Genomic DNA, 22,692 nt, shown 5'->3' on the forward strand with positions numbered 1-22,692 from the left:
GTCAAACAAAGACAAGACAGCAAAGCTCCAAATTAAACCAGCATCTATTATGAGCATGCTTCTCAACTACACATCTATATAACCATAAAGGTTCTTTATTCACAGCATTCATTATTATAATGGCAGCATGTGCTCACCAACACATGAACAGATTAGTCAGCTATATCAACAGTGGCATGTCACTCCACTTTAAAACTAGGAAAACCTGACACACTACAATATGGATGAATCTTGAATACAGCATGCTAAGTAAAATAAGACTGTCACAAAAGATAAATATGTAATAATTTGATTTATAATGAGATACTTAGGGTGGTCAAAATCCTAGAAAAAGAGTAGAAGGTAAGTTGTCAGAGACAAGAAGGAAGGAAAAAGACTAGTTACTTTTTAATAGATAATGAGTTTGTGTCATAGAAAAATGAAGAGTTAGGCAGATGGATTCGGATATTGTCTGTACACACTACAAATATACCTAATACTACTGATTTATACATTTTAAATGACTAAAATGCTAGCATAATGATGTGTGTATTTTAACATAGAATATTCACCTAAATATGAACCAAAGGTATTCTATTAACATGTAAAATAATTACTTACACAAGCTCACTCTTATGAAAAATCCTCTACATATTTATTCGAAATGTCTTATTAGACTCCCAGAAAGTCAGAGAAACTACATTCATAGGACTTCCTTACAATAGAGTACTTGATGGCACAGTACTCAATAAGCATACTGTTTAATACTAATGAAACTGCAAGTAAAACCCAAAGGCTTAGCCTTGAAAGATGAAAATCTGAAGACAAGTTATAAAACATCATCAATACTTTCAAATGTAATGTTCTAAAAACTTAACATTTCAGCTACTGGTTTTGTTTTATACATGAAGTAGGTTACCTCAGGCCACAGAAATAATCTATCTAGCAAATCCAACCTCACAGCAAAGCTACGAAAGTACTCAGCAGCAGGGAGCCATCTCAATTCAGCAAGGAATAATAGGAAATGAAGCTGAACTACAAGAGCTTCAGGCAAGAAGAAAAGTAATAGAAATTTACCTGCTCAAAATGCTCTTTGTAAAAAGTGCACCTATGAGTCACAAACAGGATACATACAAAATGCCACATAAATATAACAGCTACCTGCCCAGGGTGGGTGATGATGAGGTAAACATAGTTTAAGTCAATATGGCCTGCAATGACATAGCATATAACTATTTATATGCACACTAATATATGAGCTGTCTCATTAAAAAGCAACACAAAACCAAGATTTAAATAATGAACTGCTATGGCCACAAACAGCCCATCTCTTTAAAAATGAAGCTTTCTAGATGCTAAGACTCACAGCCAAACTTTGGGCAGAGTTCAGAGAATCTTATCAAAGAATGGGGAGATAGAAAGACCTGGAGGGGACAGGAGCTCCACAAGGAGAACAACTGAACCAAAATATCTGGGCCCAGGGGTCTTTTCTGAGACGGATATTTCAACCCAGGACCATGCAAGGAGATAATCTAGAACCCTGCTCAGATGTAGCCCATGGTAGGTCAGTCTCCAAGTGGGTTTCCTAGTAAGCAGAACAGGGACTGTCTCTGACATAAACCCAGTGGCCTGCTCTTTAATCAACTCCCGCTGAGGGGGAGCAACCTTACCAGGCCACAGAGGAAGACAATCAGGTCCTGATGAGACCTGATAGACTAACATCAGAGGGAAGGAGAGGATGACCGCCCCTATCAGTGTTCTTGAGGAGGGGCAGGGGAGGAGATGAGGGAAGTAGAGTAGGACTGGGAAGAAATGAGGGAGGGGGCTACAGCTGGGGTACAAAGTGAATAAACTGTAATTAATAAAAAATAAATTAATCGAAAACTAAAAATAAAGCTTTCTGTTGTCTCCTAAAATATCCTAGAGCATAAGCACTTAATAGATCCAATATTAAATGGTTTATATTACTATTTCACTTATGTCAGCTGAAAATTAAAAGGCAATGTAAAAAGGCAATCTAACTATGACTAGTGAAATATTCACAAACATCTACAAGGTCAAAGAGCATTGCCAGGAAAAAAAAATGTAGAAATAATTTAACTGAAATTCAATAAGGCTTCACACAACAATCAAAACAGACCAGTGCATCTTTCCAAATTCCTGAAGTCCACATCACTCCCAAGCACCTGATTTGCTTTTGTGGCTATCCAAATTATAGGCATTAGACATATTAAATGTAGAAATATTTTATACTCATCTCCAACTCTCTTGCCCTTGAATTATATCTTGTTCTAAAGATCCTAACGACTGAAGATGAATCAAATATAGCTTTAAGACTCTTACCACCTGATCGGATAATTCTACATACTAAAAATTGGGAATGACTTTCACATTATTGGTTCTATATTCCTGCTGGTTCCAGTATTTATTACCCATACCACTTTGTTTATACAGACCTATGTGAACATAGATATCAACAGCTGAGAGCAAACCTAGAATCATGGAAGAGGGTTTCACTCAACTGGATTGGTGAAAGATTTAAGGAGTAGATATCTAAAACTTTTCCAAGCTCTACAATTCCACATTCAGATTAACTATGCATCTCTGGTCACATGGTTTAGAGCCAGTTAAACCTGTATTACAGGTGGCACACATATATACATAAAAAAAAAAACCAGTAAGTCCCAAGCATGATGGCACACACCAAAAATAATTACAAGTTGGAGACCACCCAAGGGTATACAGAAAGACACTATCCCAAAAAAATAACAATCTAACAAGGTGAATAATCATGGCTCTGCAAATGAGTATAGAAAACAATCTGGACAATCAACCTATGGCTGCTGTTGGTCTTCAATATTCGTAAGATAAATTCAGCAATTTGTATCATGGCTTACCACACACATCACAAAAACTGCAAAAGCAAGGCCCTTTCGTTCACTGTCGAATATGCCGTATCACATCAGTTAGCACTGCTGTTTGTACAAGTTAATTAGAACATGATATAATGGCAGTGTTTACTATAGGAACTCTTGACAGATACCACTCATGATACTATGCAAAACATACAAACTGTGCAAAGTTAACATATAGTAAAAAATTTCAACCCACGTCATTTGAATTACATGTTATATTTATACAATATAAGTTCCATGTAATAACTGTCTGTCATTATTAAGGAGAATTCAATATAAAAAAGAGTCTTTGTAACAACAATTAATTTTTAAAAAGGAGGGGCATGAATTTGAAAGAGAGAAATAAGGGTACACAGAAGTACTGGGAGGAGTAAGAAAACAAGGAAATGACAATTATAGTATGATTTCAAAAAATAAAAGAAAAATAAGAAGCCTTCAAAAAGTTTGCCAAGCCCATTTAGACCACTAAACTATCAAAGAAATTACCTGTCTATAATGCTACACCACAGATGGGAACCTGGCAAAACTAGCAATGTTTTTGAAAACAGTAAAACAGAAAAAAAAAAATGCCACTAAAATACAATTTGTGTGCTTCAAAACCACATTTGAATTCATATTCCTAAGATATCCAATTTGTAATTAATTACACATAAAGTATAATTTCAGAAAATGAAAGGAAATCATCTGACTCAAAATCTAAAATAACACTGTTGAAGAAAAATGCAAACAATGAATGAAGCCTGTGTGTAAAGCCAGTGATCTGATGGAAAGACAGACAGAAGAACGGTGGGTTTGGCCTATATGTGTTTACAGATACTTAATGTGCTCCACTGGCACGACAAATCCACTCACTACAGGTACTGCAAACTCAGGACCAAATCAAGCTCCTACCTTCTGCTAGAAGGCTACTGGATCTACCCAAATCCTCATCCTCCATTCTTATCTCTGTGGAAATTCTTGCTCAAATACGTGTCTTAGATACCACTCCATTCACCAGTGAAAAATTACTTCTTCCATGTTTTGTCCTAATGAATGTACCCACTGGTAGAGGAGAACTGTAACTGATGTACTGGTTGCCTCTGGAGTACAGAATCTTGATTAGAGTCTTTCAAATGTTAACTAACGACCCCTGGAGTGTAGATTCCTAATTAAAGTACTTCAAAAATGTTAGCTAAGAACCCCTAAGGTGCAGATTAAATTACCTTAAAGAAACCTATAGACAATAAACACCCCACTCCAGAAAAGACTGCCTAAAAACAGACTATGTAAGGTAGACAGAACACAGATGATCAGTTCACAGAAAACGGCCTCAACCTGCTGGCCCAAAAGGTACTGTAGTCCTTTCCTCAGAACTACTATTGGTAAAGAATGAAAGACAGTAACGACCTTTGAAGGTCCAGGCGTGGTAATCAGGGAAACTGCTAAAATAAACCTGGCACACAGGATGGAGGGAGGGGTAAGAATACATCAATAAACTAACAGATGCTTCATACTGATAATCATTAGAACGTATTGGGTTGCAATCTATTACCAATATTCTTTCAGTTACATTATTTGGATAGACAAAATGACATGATGGACAGAGTAATAGCTTAAAGCCATACCATTTTAGTTTTGATTATCTCTACACTTCCAGGCTAATGATCTCAATCAAGTAATTTAATCTTGCCTATCTCTACTTCTTTATCCGTAAACATTTTACTATCAATCTCAGTTATGTATAAATTAAACATTAAATAAAATAGTATGACAACAAAATTTAACAAGAAAAATATTCAAAATGTGTACAATAAAAAACTCTTTGTGAACTGCCAAATCAACAATGTGACAGCTTGAAAAGAGAAACTGCTCCAAATTCAAAACAACTGTAATTATAAATAATAGCCACACCTACTCCTAGAAAGCAGTATCTCATACTCAGCCCCGTCTTTGCATTCCCATAGTCTGTGACTGCCTGCTTCATACAAGTGTTCATGATATTGGGGACACACACCTTCAATGGGAACGGGGAAATCAAAATGCAACTTTGTAGAGTCTGATATCTCCTTCCACTTCTCTGTGGGGTCCAGGGAACAAATTCATTCAGGTTGCCAGGTCAGCACCACATATGCCTTCACCTAAGCTATCTCACAAGCCTTGCACAGGGTTTGTAGCTAGCAAAATTAGAGAGTAAATAACTAAAATAAAAAGAATTCATGATATCAAGGATGATAGAAAATCACTGCAAAGTCATCATCATAAAACATCTACATGTGGTCGGATAATACTAAAAACTTATCCACACTGATTGACTACAGCAAAGGGATTTAAAGACAAGCACAAGCCAAAATGGAGATATAGATACAGATATAGATTTTAAAGCATAGCTTCTAGGGGAGGGAAATAAGAAAAAGAGGAAGAGAGCAATGCCCCCTAACTCCTGGACAGTTAGGAAATAATTTTAAATTTTAAATGGGCACTTATACTAGAAAACCAAAATTCAGACAATATATAACCCTTCCCAACCACCAAAACATTTTTTTAATTCACAAATATATCTGGACTTTATTATACTAACAGAAGAAGGAGCCAATGAATGGAAAAGTCTTTAAAAGTACTCCTATACAAAAAAAAAAGAAAAAAAGATAAAAAAATGACCAAATTTATACTGGTGTACCATATAACAGTCAGAAAACCCAACAAACATCAACACACATAAATGAAAGGGGGAAAAAAACATAATACACAAGAAAACAAGAAGGTAACATCTTAGATGCAAATGATATATTCAAATAAAAATTTCAAGATCTGAAAAGCTTCCTTTTGCCAAAAATTAAAAATCTATATATAAACATGAGTAAGAAATACAGGAAAATGTGAAAAGTGACCAAAGTCAAGGAACAGGTGAAAGGAAAAAATAGTTTAAAATGTCCATGAGAAAATTAAAATATTTCATAAAAATGATTCAGAAAATGTAGGTAAAATATAAAAGAATAAGAGATTTTAAAAGATCAAAAGAGAAAGTAGATTAACAGGAAACAAGGCACAGAAAAAAAACATTAGCATAAGAAAATAAAACAGACTCACATATAAAATTACAAACCAAGATTTTACCAGAAACTTTAAATTTTTTAATAAAAAAAAAAAAGCCTATTGGGTATCTGGGAAAATCTTACCAAAATAATCAGCTCTCAAACATATCTAGGAGAAAGTAAAAATGTCTCAAATTATAAAGCAAACCTAGCAGATTATATCAGTGCGATCCTGTGGTACCATGTACTCAGAAGGCTGGCGCAGGAGGGGAGGCAGGAGCTGCTCACTGCACTATTTTCACCTATTAGATTAAAAAGTGGAAAGCATGGCAGATGTTATATTAGAAAGGCTGCTGGGAAACAAGCTCCCTACACACACACTGGTGATAGGAAGGCAACAAGGCACTGTTCTGCTAAAAAATGATTTCACACACCTCCTAAACTACAGACACGTCCCTTACCTGTTACCACATACAGTTACTCTAAATAGATCAGAGCCTTAAGCATCAGATCTAAAATGATATAACTCATAGATGAAAATGAGGCAAAAGCCTCAGCAGTGTATTTAACAAGGATTTCCTGCATATGATACTAAAAGCACAGGCAAAAAAGGAAAGACAAACTGTACTTCATCAAAATTTGAACAAAGGTCCACAATAGAAACAACCAACATAATAAAAAGGCAATCTATTTTTCAAACATGAGAGAGTACTTGAAATTTATATATCTAAAGAAGTGAATATCTAAAATAAGAAACACAATTTGATAATAAGAGAAAAAATAACCCAATTACAAAGTAGGCAAAGGACATGAGTAAACATTTTTCAAAGATGACAAACAAATAGGCAATAAGTAGATAAAAAGATGTTCAACATCACTAATCATTAGGGAAATGCAAATTAAAACTATAATCAGATATAACCTCAGACCAATTAAGATGTCTACTATAAAAAAAGAAAATGACAAGTGTGAAGAAACATAGCCCATATGCACTGTTGATGAGAACATTTTTTTTAAAAGTGTAACTACAGTAAAAATAGTTTGACTATTCCTCAAAAAACTTAAAAATAGAATCACCATATGATCCAACAAGTCTATTTCTGGATACACAGTCAAAAGATCGAAAAGGAGGGCAAAGAAAATGTTGACAGCACAATACTGTTACCGTAGCCATGAGGTAGAAGCAGCCCAGGTGTCCATCAGCAGGTGAGTGGACAAACATACCTAGCCTCTGAGAATGCAAGTGTTCAGCCTTGAGGAAGAAGAACATTCTGATACAAGTTACAATTTGGTTGTACCTTAACAGATTATGCTGAGCAAAACTAGCTAATCACAAAGGACAAGCATTATGATTCCACTGGCATGCAGTATACAGAGTAGTCAAATTCACAGAAACAGCAAGCTCAATGCTAGCTGCCAGAGTTAAGGAGAGGAGGAAGAGATACTGCTCAATAGATACACTTTCAGTTTTGAAAGATGAAAGAGTTCTCTAAGCTTTTCTCTAAGCTACAGTGTAAAAACATGTGACACTGCTGAATTTATAAATGATGATAGTAAATTAGTATGATTAGCAAAATTTAAGATATGTAAGGCTTTAAAACGAAATGCCCTACACACAGATTTAACTCCTTATTGAGATTCCCTTTTAAATTTATTGAATCAAAGAAAGCACTGACAACAATATGAAAACAGATATGCAGATTTTCCTTGCACCCTTGCTAGAGAAATTTCCAAAAGATAATGCTGAAGTAAAAACATCAAACTATAGAGAGGATTCTACCCTTTGTAAAAGAAAGGCCATGAGAAAGGATACATTCATTTGCTTGTCTGTGAAAAAAAAAAAAAATACAAAAAAGATAAAGGAGAAATGAACAGACTAGCAGCAGAAGAAATAGTGATGGAGAAGAGGTATTTTTCTATATTGTAATGTTTAGGATATAGTTCCTGTGACCCTAAAATAAACAAAGGTACATGAAAGTAACCATGACCTAAAAAAAAAAAAAAAAAAAAAAAAAAAACTTGTAGTGAAATAAAAACTATCTCTTAGGATGTTTGCAAACCACTAAGGTGAGAGTTTGAATGAGAAGAGTCCTCATGGGCTGGGATGTTTGAACACTTACTCCAGTGGTGGCACTGTTAAGTAGTTTTAGGAAGTGTGACCCTGATGGAGGAAGCATGTCATGGGAAGCCTGCTTTGACAGCATCAAGATTAGTCGTATTTCAAGTTTGCTGTCTCTGTTTCCTGCTTGTGGCTCAACATGTAAGCTGTCTGTTCTGGGCACCATGTCTACCTGCTGCCACACTTCCCTGCTGTGATGGTGGCAGACTCTTGTACCTCCAGCACTGTAAGTCCAAAAGCCCTTCCTTCTCCAAGTTCCCTTTGTTATAGTGTATTATCACACCAAAAGAAAAGTAACTGATACATTTTCTAAGCCATATAGCAGGCAATTTAAGAGACTCCTAATGACATACTACTATACCCATATATCAGTGCCTTGCTGAAACAACATCAGAGACACTTTATGCAGTCAATGGAAATTGACACAGACCCACAATTGGACAATGTACAGAGAATGAGAGACTTTGAAGCACTCAGTTATAAATGAAATGATTTCATCAACCCCTTTGCCCCTGCCAAGGTTCAGGGATCCATGCAGAATAGGAGGCAAAAAGATCGTAAGAGCCTGAGGTGATAGATGACTCCACATAAACTGTGTCCTCCACACACAATAAAATATCCCTCTCCAGGAAAGACTGCCTAAGAAAAGACTGTGAGGTAGAACACAGATAATCAGTTCACGGAAGACGGCCTCAACACTCAATGGAACTGATGCACATGTGAACTCCCAGAGACTGTGGCAGCAGCACAGGACCTGCACAGGTTCAAGGCAACCCTGTATGCTCAGTCCCAGCACTGAGGGTGCAAGTGGACACAAGCCCCCCCCCCCCCCCTTTATCAAAATGCTCGTTGCAACAGATACTCTAGCAAAAGTGTTTTCCAATGGAGTGTCACTGGGTATATTAACACTCCAGGACAGACCCCACAAAATGAACTCCATGACTTTTTTGTGAACTTCTTGTTTTGGTTTGCTTGGGCATTTTTGTTGTTATTGTTTGTCTTATTGGTCTTACGATTGTTTTGATTTTCATTTTTGTTTCTGTGGGTAGTGCTTGGTTTTTGGCTATGTTTGGAGAGAGAGAAAAAGAATAAACATGAAATTGAGTGGATACAAAAGTGGAAGAATCTGATATTAGCTGGCAGATGGATGAACATGATCTAAACACTGTATATGAAAAAAATTTCAAATACATAAGAAAAATAAAAGTAATACATACTCTAAGTTGTTGCATGATATTTGAAACAATTCTAAATCCCAAGATTGTGAGCTGGAAAAATCTGTCTCCAATTGTCCTGTGGCTCAGCCTTTAATACTACAGCTTTTTGTTTACTGTAAACAAGTACTTGTAGTGTGACTCAGCCCTAGCACATACCTTTAATCCAAGAGTTTTCAGTACATAGGATTATATAAAGGTAACCCTAGGTCAAGAAGCTGAGCAAACAACCAGTTGAGATAGGGATGTAACAGGAAGGAGAAACAATGAGTTGGAGAAACATTGGGTTGAAAGGTAATTAAGACAGTATGGAGGAGGAGCTTTTTTCCTTATGGGACATTGGCTGAGTAGGAAGGAGGTCACAGACTTTCACCCCTGCATTTGTTTTCTGAGTCTTCACTGGTAAAATCCAAATGACTGGGATTTTCCTCTATTTATAAAAACACTAAGCCACATACTTTGCAATAAAAAAATCCTTACACTAAAGTTAATAAATTTGTTTTTCACTGTGTCATAAATTGATTTTCATAAGCATTCTAAACTTAATTTATATAAATATTATTGAATAATTAAAATGTAAAATAAGTAACTCATTATTGTAGATATTAGGAAGAGCTAGAATTGCAGTGAGTTTATTTCAGTTGGAAATGAATTAAGGTTTTAACATAAATGTACACACCCATAGACAGAAATAAATGAATATAGATCTGTACTTGTGTGTACCTGCATTTATATATGTGCATGTGTACATGTATATACATGTAAATCTAAATAAACATATATACATCATTATACATATGTTTTCTATCTTTGTCAACTAAAAGTAGCTATAGGAATGAAACACTAGCAGAAATGTATACAACTGGAACAAGATCCCAATTTTGAAATATTATTTTCCAAGAAAAGAAACCAGAGTTCCTTAGAGAGACCACTAATTATCAGATAAGGGCAAGGTCAATAGAAGGTGGATTCCAAGTGCCTTGCACTTCCGGGACATAAGAAAGTATTAAAAACAATGATGGGGGCAGTTACATGAGGGTGAGTGAATGAACAAATAAATGAATGAGTAAGTGAGTAAGTAAGTAAATAAATAAATAAATAAATAAATGCAGAGGGGCAATTCTTTGTAACAAATTAATTATAATTACTTCATGAACTATGAATAGAGAAAAAAATATGGATTTGTAAATTACCTTTTAAAGCTGCAGACAAGAATTGGTTGGAATAAATGCTGCATTAGAAATAATAAAAAAACTAGATGGTGGTAAAGTTAAAATATAGAAGGGGGTGGGGGCAGAGCCAAGATGGTGACTAGCACGTTCAGTTTTTGAGCTGTGGAAGAGCTGAACGCCGGAGTTGGTGAGGGGAAAAACGTCTGAAGCCAGGAAAACGACCATGACTCTTTCTAAACGACAGGGACATCGCACATGGTGAGAACTTTGGTCTAGGGTCACCCAGGGACTTGTTTGGGGAAGGAGAGAAATGATTCTGTGATCTCCCAGCACTCCCCTTTCTCGGACCTCCTCCTCCACACAACCAACTCACCAATATTCTCAGCTCAGACATAACGGCCAGGGGTCTGCAGTGGCTGAGGCTGAGCTCTTAGCCCTTAGCTGCAACTGCCAGCTGTACCAGTTTCGGAGTCCCAGACCCACAGCACCATCCTCCCAGGATCCCAGGTCTGCTAGCCGCCATACTGGCTCCACAGGGTCTCTCACCACTGACTGTACGGCAAACCCAAACCCTCAGTGACAGATAATATGTTATATACCCCACCAAAGACAAGCAAAAACTCCATATAAGCTAAGCACACCAGGCGCTGGGCCTCCCAGGCTTGGAGAGCACAGTGGAGGACCCCCAGGACTTCCCAGAAGGCTTCTGGACCGGCATCCAAATCTCCAGCTGCATCTGGACTTCCTAATCTGGCAGCTGAGACAGCACTGAGCTGGTGGAGCGTGTCAGTCCTCCTGCGGACAAAGGAGAGCCAAACCAGAGAGCAGAGAGCCCGCATACCCCGATCCCTGCCAATGTGACAGGCTTGAGAGTGAGTGTGCCCTTGAATGTCTGCAGAACCCCAGATCCAGAGTCCTTCTAAAATAGAAGCCAGACATTGGAACCCTCACACCCACATACCCACTGATGGAAAAACAAGGTCACTTGGGACATTGAAGCCCCTGCTCTGAGGGTCCAACTGAGGAGTTAAGGCAGTTAATGCCGGAAATTGCACCACAACCATCACCAGCACCTGCTATATACAAATAAACCCTTAGAAGCCTACAAGACAGAGCCCCTCCCACACACTCAAGGGTGCAACATTCTCTATCACTCTGTCCCTCAAAACACACTTCCACACACACAAACACACACACAAACACACACACACACACAAACACACGTGTGCAGCGCGCACCTGCATTTGCCCTTTTGTGCCCACATACTATTCTCGCACGGGTACAGCTAAAGCACCAATGCACACTCTAAGGCCATGGGACTTCTCTCAGCTTCCTAAAGAATTCTCCAGACACCAGAGAGAGACAGTACCAGTCTGAAGTTCAGAATCCAGAAACAAACAGGGAAGGTTTCAGATAACCCAATGACCAGGGGTAGGTGAAAGAACACATCAATCATAAATCAGGACATCATGACTTCACCAGCAACCCCAAAATTGATGGATAGTCCAATTCATCAGAAGCACAGGAAAATTACTTTAAAGCTATGCTTACTCAATTATTTGAGGCTCATAAAGAGGAAACAAACAATTCTCTCAGAGCAATAGCCATGCAAATTCAGACAGTTAAAGAGGATATGACCAAATCTATCAAAGATTTGGCCAATCAATTGGAGGTCAAAAAGAGGAAATAGACAAAATTCTTAAAGAAACACAGGAAAACATAGCCAAACAAAAAAGAGGCACAAGTAGAGATATAATTAGTGGCATATATTGATAGGAAGTGAAGAAAAAAAGAAAGACCATCATAGAGAAATAGGAATCCACATTCAAACAGATGAAGGAAATGGTGCAAGGCATGAAAACAAAATTAGAATTAATTAAGCAAACACAAACTGAGACAACTGTGGAGCTGGAAAACTTGGAGAAAAGATCAGGAACCAAAAAGGTAAGCATCACCAACAGAATACAAGAGATGGAAAAGAGAATCTCTGGAGCTGAAGATATACTCACAAAAATTGATACTTCTCTCCAAGAAAAAGTAAAATCAGAAAAGTCCCAAATACAAAATATCCAAGAAATCAAGGACACCATGAAAACATGAAATCTAAGAATAATAGGAATAGAGGAAAAAGAAGAATCCAGGCTCAAAGGTCCAGAAAATATTTTCAAGAAAATCATGGAAGAAAAATTTCCCAACTTAAAGAAAGAGATATCCATGAATATACAAGAGGCCTACAGAACACAAAATAGACTAGACCAGAAAAGAAATTCATCACGTCACATCATAGTCAAAACACTAAATCTACAGAACAAAGAAAAGATATTAAGAGCCACAAGGGAAAAAGGCCAAGTAACATATGGAGGTAGACCTATCAGAATCACACCGGACTTCTCATCAGAAACTACAAAAGCCAGAAGAGCCTGGGCAGGTGTAATGCAGACTCTAAGAGACCACAGATGCCAGCCCAGACTACTATACCCTGTAAAGCTTTCAATCAACATAGAGGTCATGTTTTACTCCCTCATTTCTACAATAAAACCTGCTCTTCAACCACACCCAGGAACAATCATTTCCTCATTTCGTTCACTAAGGAAAGAAGTAATTTAAAGAGTGTCCTGCAATTTTGGAAAACCAAAACTTCACTGTTTTGTACATGTGAGTTCAATGAGGAAAAATTTCATGGTCTCCAATATTGGATCAGACAATTCCCACTTCATGTGGAGAGAATTCCTTAAATGCCATATCTTCAATTCTTAAAATAAATATTAAGTTTCAGATAAAATTATATTAAATAAAATTCACGTCAAGAAAACAGAAGAAGAAGAAAAAAACAGTTAATTTGTGTTCTCTTTTAGGTTTCATTGGCTGACCTATGTTGTACCAAAAGCGAAAGAAGTAAAAAGTCCAGCTTTGCTACAATCATGACCACAAAAGCACAGCAGGACATGAATAAAATGAATCAAGAAGCCACAAATGAAATGCCTGGGTACCCTGGAGAACTTGCTCAGTCAAAATGTTCCAAAGGCACTTTGCCAAATGGAAGGATATACTGAGAGTTCAAAAGCTTAAACAACATTTTTACTATAAATGCTGGCTTTTCTCCTGAACTTTCTACCTAATTCTTTAGATGAACTACTACATCTAAAAAAGACATCAATTTTCCCATATGTTACAAAATACTGAAATGACTAGACAGTAAAATGATAAGACCCTACACAAGAGTGGAACCATAAGACCAAATTCTAGCCATGGCCACCTTAGATGAAATAGATCAACCATCCAATCTCTCTGGAATTACTTCCTATATCTGTAAAGCAATTTTTGAAATAATAGATGATTGGTAGTTTTCTAGATATTACTAGTATAAGATTTCCCTTAAGAAGAGGACATCAGATGAAAGGGGAGGAGGTCCTCCCCTATCAGTGGACTTGGAAAGGGGCAGGCAGGAGATGAGGGAGGGAAGGTGGGATTGGGAGGGAATGAGGAAACGGGATACAGTTGGGATACAAAGTTAATAAACTATAACTAATATTTTTAAAAAATTAAAAAAGAAAACAAAAGAAGAGGACATGCTCATATTTTCCCTTTATTCTATTAGCTTGTTTTATTTTTTAACAAGGGTTCATTATATATTCTAGGTGCTTAAACTCCCCCGGATAACCAATCTTATATACATTCTTCTTTCTTTCAGTTCTTCATTACCTACCCTGTTCTTTATTATGTCATTTATAAACTAATTAATATGAAGTAGGAAAGCAATGCAAATTCCAATTATTTGTCTTTTAATGTTATTTGCTTCTGCAAACCTGCACCTCAATTTTGCAATTTATGATATTTTATTTACCTAGCTAGCACACAGACAAATGTAATTACAGACAACTTTTCTTACCTACAGAACCTTACACTTACATATAATGAATATAAAGATGACAATGGTCACAACAACAGCAACGGCTAAAATGACTTCAGAGCACTGTCGCATCCATTGAATAACAAAATGCAGTTTGCAAAGCATCATTTACAAAATGCATTTGCAAAGCTCTGACAGAAAATTTCGGCAAGAAAAGACACAACTGCACCTCTAAATAAGGCATCTGCAAAATGACTCATTACAAGCCATCAGAATTCTCATTTAATTAATAATAACCTGCACATTCTCAGGAATCACCTCCAACCTTAATTTATGGCACCCCAATGGGAAATCCGATCTGCCTGGGGATTCCCTACTGGAACTTCCTCTATAAAAGTGTCAATTCTAATGGATTACACCCTCGATCCTACTGTTTCACAAGATGAGAGGGGAGTTTTAAGAGCCTATGTTAAATTCCCTGCTGAAAATGTGTATTACTTTCTCAGCTGACTTGCACAGTACTCCACAAATAGACGCTAAAGACTTGCTGTTCAGTACCAAGAATTAGATGAAACTTTTGCCCTTTATTATGGTATATTTCATTAGCCCCAAGCTTTTATATGTACTTAGTAACATTTTATATAGTCTCTCAATAATGTATCTCTTCTTTGCTTGTACAATCTCGTTTAATAATGTGATTCAGATTAATAGAGTACTAAGGACTGGAATGGCAATGACTTAGAAGATTTCACCACATAATTTTTCCCACATCGTTTTCTAAAGACAACTTAAGACAAGAAATCTGTACTGCAGAACATGGTAAGCAAAATGATGGATACCCAAACATCCATGCCCAAGCCCCAAGGCCTGTGAGGAGGTTACCATAAGTGGCAAAGGAGACTCTACAGATGAATAACATCAAATTTACAGATTTCAAGATATCGAGGTTCATCTAAGCACCCAAGTGGATGCAATCCTATTACAGATGTCCTTAAAAAGGGCAGAAGAAGGCAGAAATGGGAGTCAGAAATATGATCAGAGAAGAATATACATAGCACTATTGCTGATTTTGAACAGAGAAGGGACCATGTATTAGTGACAGCCTCTAGAACCCGATAAAAGCAAAAAAATAGAGTCCCCAGAACCTTCAGTAATAGGGTCCTATAATGCTTTGATTTGTGCCAAACAAGAATTGTGTTATGTTTTGGTTTGGTTTTCTTAACAGTCTCACGTAGACTGGGCTAGCTTCATACTCTCTTTGTAGCTGGGTTGACCAGGATCATTTCACACTCCTGAGCCTTTGCTCTGCTTCTACCTCCTGAGTGTTAGGATTTACTGCAATTGTCCACCCACGCTCGTAAATGTGAAGGGCAGAGGTCAACACCAGATGTTATCTTTCATGGCTTGCCACCTTATTTTTTTTAAGGCAGAGTATCTCACTAAACCTGGAGCTTGCTATTCGGGGTTGGACGTGCTAGCCAGTGGGCCTCTGGCATCTACCCCTCCATGCCCTTCCTCCCAGTCTGGGCAAATGCCACTGTATCCAGCTTATATATGGGTGTTCAGGAACCAAACTCAGTTCTTTTGTTTTGGTTTTGATTTTGGTTTAAGACAGTTTCTCTACGTAGCCGTGGCTGCCCTGGGACTCACTCTGTAGACCAGGCTGGCCTTGAACTCACAAGGATCTATCTGCCTCTACTTCCTGAGTTCTGGGATTACAGGCGTGGGCCACCACAACCTTGTCAAACTCAAGTCTTCATGATTAGACTTTACCTGCTGAAATATAAATTTAACTCTTCATGATAAATTTCTAACCTACAAAACTATAAGATAATTAATAAATTTATTTCAGATAAGAAATGTCTGTGAACAGAAAATGAACACACAATGCACAGCTTGCTTATCTGCAACAACAACAACAAACTGATTTCAAAAATACCTTCTAGAACTCAGCTCCAGACCGAAATCCAGATGCTAGTTAATCAGCTAGGTATTAAAGCCAATTATTAACCTTGCTGTGCATCAGTTTCCTGTATGTGAATGTAGCTAATACTAATAATACACATCTCAGTTAATTTAGGCAAAGCACTTAAAACATTTGCTTCCCATGCAGCAGGCAGTAAACACTTCTCAGTTCAGGCTATTACTGACATGAATCAATATAACAACTTTACCTTCTTTTTCATTCATACATAGGAAAGTCATGAGATCAACAGCACCAAGAGTGTAGGAAATAAGCCCTTTCCCCACCCTTGGCAATATGATTTTTTTAATTTTATTTTTAATTACACTTTATTTACTTTGTATCCCCCCTCTAGTTCCCTCCCTCCTCCCCTCCCAATCTTTCCCTTCCTCCCCTTTCTCCACACATGCCCCTTCCCATGTCTACTGGTAGGGGAGGGTTTCTTTTTCTTCCTTCTGATCCTAGTCTGTTAGGTCTCATCTGGAGTGTCTGCATTGTCTTCCTCTGTGGCCTGGTAAGGCTGCTCCCCCCTCAGGGGGAGGTGATCAAAGAGCAGGCCAATCAGTTCATCTCAGAAGCAGTCTCTGTTCTCATTACTATGGAACCCACTTGGAGACTGACCTGCCATGGGCTACATCTGTGCAGGAGTCCTAGGTTATCTTCATGCATGGTACTTGGTTGGAGTATAAGTCTCTGGAAAGACGACTGTGTTCAAATTTTGTGGTTCTGTTGCTCTCCTTGTGGACCTGTCCTCTACAGATCGTACTATTTCCCACTTCTCTCATAAGATTTCCTGCATTCTGCCCAAAGTTTGGCCATAAGTCTCAACATCTGCTTTGACATTCTGCAGAGCAGAGCCTTTCAGAGGCACTCTGTAGGAGGCTCCTAACTTGTTTCCTGTTTTCTTCTTCTGATGTCCATCCTCTTTGCCTTTCGCAATGGGGATTGAGCATTTTAGCCAGAGTCCTCCCTCTAGATTAGTTTCTTTAGGTGTACAGATTGTAGTAGGTTTATCCTATATTATATGTCTATATGAGTGAGTATATACATGTGTGTCTTTCTGCTTCTGGGATGGAAATAAGCCCTTTAAAGAGAAAGATTTGTACATGTCTCTAAATGTGGTTTCCACAGTGGTCCTGGCTCCATTTAAGCTAGGATAAGATTCTTCCAGAGATTCTGAAGAACATCAAAGTCACTGTGGGAGCATGAAATACACTACACCACATTGCTAATCCCAGGACCTGATAGAATAAAATGTCCATCAGAAAGTAAAAGCTGCATTGTTAAAATAAATAACTATATTTGGCATTTTCAGCTTATTTGAAATATATCCATCGCTTTCATTTTAAAAGGAATGGCCTCAATTTCTTTATAAACAAATAAAATTTTTATGTCGCTTGTTCAATGACTCAGAGACGTTGACATAAATTAATAAAACCAGGCTAAGCAGGATGGCTTACTTAAAAATTATTAAGATATAATAATTTGTAATTTCCAAAAACAGGTAGGTAAAATACGAATCAAAACTAAACCTGTATATTTTATTTTATATTACTGTACTTCACAATAACTCACAGAAATATCAAAAAAATTAAAGAAAAGCAACACGATATTAGAAAGAGAGAGAAAAGGCATTTGAACTCTATACAGAAGACTGAGTACAAATGTCTGTATGGTATAACAATAACAACTAGTATTAGAGATTTAGAAAAAATTAGAAACTAAGTAAACCAACAAAAGAAAAAAATATGAAATAATGTGTATACGTCCTATAGCTCATGTGGCACATTTGATGATGTCTTCCTTGAGACTACTCTTCCAGAGCTACTTGACTGCTTAGCCCCTGCTGGTGTGTATTAAACCCTGACTTTGTGCTGTCTTGGCAACTCAGGCAATTAACATCCCTCAGCCTTACCATGAAGCCTGATATTTGTGCAACAGCGCACCATCATGAGGCAAAGGCAATAAATATTATAACCAAAAAGAAAATCACAAATTCTACCAGTGAGTATTCATTTGAAAGTTTAGGGAGATCCAAGATAGCGGGGACCAGTGTGCACCATATTTGAGGGGCAAAGGATCTAAAACTCCAAAATTGGTGAGTGGAGGGTCTGCTGAACCCAGAACAATGACATCAAGTCTTCCAGGGAGAAAGGGGACTAACCATTTGGATTCAGGTCACCCGCTGACCTCTCTGTGGCCTTGTCCAGGGGGCTCAGTCCTCAGACACTTCCCCATATCCACCTCCCTACTTCCTCTTTGGCAGAGCAGCTGAGGCGGCCCACAGGGTCTGCCACAGAGCATAGTGCCCGTCCTCCAGTGCCTAGCAAAGAAACTGCTCCTAGCAAAGAAACCCCTGCTCAGGATATGGGACAAAGAATACTCAATCCCCTTTCCCCCAGCACTCCCCCAGAGCCAGCCGCCATAATCCTTCCAAGGCAGAGGTGAATGCTACAGAGGGGACCCACAGAGTCTGCCACCAAGCATAGTGCCATGGAATCACAATTCTGATAGTGCCCGGCCCCTAGTGCAGGTGGCTCCTAGAACAGCACACAGTGCCAGTGGATGCCAAAATCTGAGGCTACAGTACCACTGAGCTGACTGTTAGCCTACAAAAGCATTTACTCCAGCAGGATCAAATCAGAGAGTAGAGAACATGGGGAAGCCCTGTGCTTTCCGACTGGTCCTGCAAGAGACATATCATAGTCAAAACACTAACCCTACAGAACAAAGAAAAAATATTAAAAGCAGCAAGGGAAAAAGGCCAAGTAACATGCAAAGGTGGACCTATCAGAATCACACCAGACTTCTCAACAGAAACTATCAAATCCAGAAGGGCCTGGGCAAATATCATGCAGACTTTAAGGGACCACCAATGCAAACCAAACTACGCTACCCAGCAAAGCTTTCAATCAACAGAGATGAAGAACACAAAATATTCCATGACAAAACCAAATTTAAACAATATGTACATAGCAATGCAGCCCTACAGAAGATACCAGAAAGAAAAATCCAATCCAAGGAAGAAAACATACTATACAAATAACTTCACAACAATAAATCAAAAGGATGCAAGAAACGAAATACAGTAACACTACCAACACCACAACAAAAGAAATTAACATTCACTGGACACTATTATCTATCAACATAAATGGACTCAACTCTCCAATAAAAAGGCACAGAGAAAACAGGATCCAACTTTCTGCTGCATCCAAGAAACACACCTCTGCATCAAAGATAAAACACTACCTCAGAGCAAAGGGCTAGAAAAAGTTTTTCAAGCAAAGGGATCCAGAAAACAAGCTGGGGTAGCTATCCTAATATCTAATAAAATAGACTATCAACCAAAATTAATCAAAAAAGATGAGGAAGGACACTACATTCTCACCAAAGGAAAATCCACCAGGAGGACATCACAATTCTGAACATCTATGCCCCAAATACAAGAGCACCTACATTTGTAAATGAAACATTATTAAAGCTTAAATCACACATTGATCCCAACACCTTAATAGTGGGACACTTCAACACCCTACTCACACCAAGAGACAGATCATCTAGACAGAAGCCAAATAGGGAAATAAAGGAACTTATACAGGGCCTAAATCAAATGGACCTAATAGATGTCTACAGAACTTTTCACCCTAACTCAAAAGAATATACCTTCTTTTCAATACGTCATGGAACCTTCTCCAAAACAGACCATATAGACAGTCACAAAGCAAGCCTCAACAGAAACAAGAAAATGGAAATAATCCCCTGTATTCTATCTGACCACCATGGAATAAAGCTAGACCTCAACAACAACGACCTATTTGAAAAAAAAATTTCAAGTCTCTGAAGAAAGAAATAGAAGAAGATATCAGAAGATGGAAATATCTCCCATGCTCATGGATCAGTAGAATTAACATGGTGAAAATGGCCATCCTCCCAAAAGCAATCTAAAGATTAAATGCAATTCCCATCAAAATACCAACACAATTCTTTACAGACCTTGAAAGAATAATTCTCAACTTAATATGAAAAATAAAAAACTCAGAATTGCCAAAATAATACTGTACAACAACGAATCGTCTGGAGTTATCTCTATCCCTGACCTCAAGCTGTACTAGAGAGCAACAGTAATAAAAACTGCATGGTACTAGCAGAGAAACAGAATGGTGGATCAATGGAATAAAATAGAAGATCCAGAAATAAACCCATACACCTATGGATATTTGTTTTTTGACAAAGAAGCCAAAACTATTCAATGGAAAAAAAGACAGCATCTTCAACAAATGGTCCTGGTCTAAATGGATGTCTACATGCAGAAAATGAAAATAGACCCATATTTATCACCCTCCCCAAAACTAAAGTCCAAGTGGATCAAAGACCTCAACATAAAACCAGATACTCTAAATTGGTTAGAAGAAAAAGTGGGGAAGAGCCTAGAACTCATTGGCACAGGAGACAACTTCCTGAACAGAACACCAACAGCAATGGCTCAAAGATCAACAATCAATAAATGGGACCTCATGCTGTAAAGCAAAGGACGCTGTCATAAGAACAAAACGACTACCTACAGACTGGGAAAAGATCTTCACCAACCTAGATCTGACAGAGCGCTAATATCCAGAATATATAAAGAACTAAAGAAGTTAAAAAGCAACAAACCAAATAATCCAATTAACAAATGGGGTACGGTGCTAAACAGAGAATTCTCTGTAGAAGAATACAGAATGGCAGAAAAACACTTAAAGAGACGTTCAATGTCCTTAGTCATCAAGGAGATGCAAATCAAAATGACCCTGAGATTTCACCTTACACCCGTCAGAATGGCTATGATAAAAAACTAAAGTGACAATATATGCAGAGAGGATGTGGAGAAAGGGGAACCCTCCTCCATTGCTGGTGGGAATATAAACTTGTACAACCACTTTGGAAATCAATCTGGAGCTTTCTCAGACAATTAGTAATAGTGCTTTCTTCAAATCCAGCCATACCACTCCTAGGCATATATGCAAAAGATGCTCAAGTACACAATAAGGACATTAGTTCAACCACATTCGTACCAACTTTATTTGTAACAGCGAGAACCTGGAAACAACCCAGATGTCCCTAAACAGAGGAATGGATACAGAAATTGTGGTACATTTACACAATGGAATTAAAAACAAGGAAATCATGAAATCTGCAGGCAAATGGTGAGATCTATTAAACATCATCCTGAGTGAGGTATCCCAAAAGCAGAAAGACACACACAGATATACTCACTTATAAGTGGATATAGACATATAATATAAGATAAACCTACATAAATCTGCATACTTAAAGAAACCAAGCAAGAAGAAGGACTCTGGGTAGCAAGATCAATCCTCACTCAAAAAAAAAAAAGCAAACAGGATGGACATTAGAAGTAGGAGAAAACAGGAAACAAGACAGAAGCCTACCACAAAGGTCCTCTAAAAGACTCTACCCCACAGGGTATCAAAGCACATGCTGAGACTCATAAGCAAACTTTGGGCAGACTGCAGGGAATCTTAGGAAAGGGAGAGATAGTAAGACCTGGAAAGGACAGGAGCTCCACAAAGAGAGCAACAGTATCAAAATATCTGGGGCCAGGGGTCTTTTCTGAGACTGATACTCCAACCAAGGACCATTCATGGATATTACCTAGAACCCCTGCTCAGGTGTAGCACATGGCAGTTCAGCATCCAAGTGAGTTCCCTAGTAATGGGAAGAAACTGTCTCTGACATGAACTCAGTGGCTGGCTCTTTGACCACCTCCTCCTGAGGGCGGAACAGCCTTGCCAGGTCACAGAGGAGGACAATGCAGCCAGTCCTGATGAGACCTGATAAGCTAGGGTCAGATGGAAGGGGAGGAGGACCTTCCCTATCAGTGGACTTGGAGAGGGGCATGGGAGGAGATAAGGGATGGTGGGTGGGATTGGGAAGGAATAAGGGAGGGGGCTACAGCTGGGATACAAAGCAAATAAACTGTAATTAATACAAAAAAATAAAAATTAAAAAAAATTCAAGTTTAGGAAACTTAACAGGACAAATGAAATAAAACACATTCCTGCAGAGCTAGAATCTGCAGGCAGGCCAATTAGGTGACAGTTTTTACAACAGATAAGGCAACAGGTTCAGCCAATGGTTTTCTATCTCTTTCCTGCGAGGATCCCAAAGGGCACAACATTCCAGGCTCCCAAAGGTCTTTGCCTGGCTTTCTAATATACTAAGACTGATCTGAGACATGTAGAAAATAACTTACCATTTGAGCTTCCAGCAGCCGAATACTGAGTGGCATCAAGGAATTTGCATGGAGTAGGGATGTTTGTAACATCAATAAGAGGACCAGGAGAGGCATCTTTGCTGTGAGAACTGTGGGGAAAGCAAACAACAGTTACTACTTTCTCCAAACCCAACTGAAGTCACATTCAGTGCCCAGACCTCAAACACCTCACCAGTACATTGCCAATGTAGC

The 22,692-nt window shown here is 38.1% G+C and overlaps 1 protein-coding gene across 6 annotated transcripts in view; it reads right to left on the reverse strand.

The window, feature by feature from the left end:
* The window catches only part of Exoc4 (exocyst complex component 4), an 817,398-nt gene that overhangs the window by 732,587 nt on the left and 62,119 nt on the right, over positions 1-22,692 (reverse strand). For all 6 annotated transcript variants that reach the window (XM_060380213.1, XM_060380214.1, XM_060380218.1 and 3 more), the window contains exon 5: positions 22,480-22,589. In XM_060380213.1, the coding sequence (XP_060236196.1) occupies positions 22,480-22,589 (110 nt within the window). The remainder of the gene's footprint in view (positions 1-22,479; positions 22,590-22,692) is intronic.

This window comes from Meriones unguiculatus, chromosome 3, assembly GCF_030254825.1.
Source record: "Meriones unguiculatus strain TT.TT164.6M chromosome 3, Bangor_MerUng_6.1, whole genome shotgun sequence".
NCBI classification, from domain to species: domain Eukaryota; kingdom Metazoa; phylum Chordata; class Mammalia; order Rodentia; family Muridae; genus Meriones; species Meriones unguiculatus.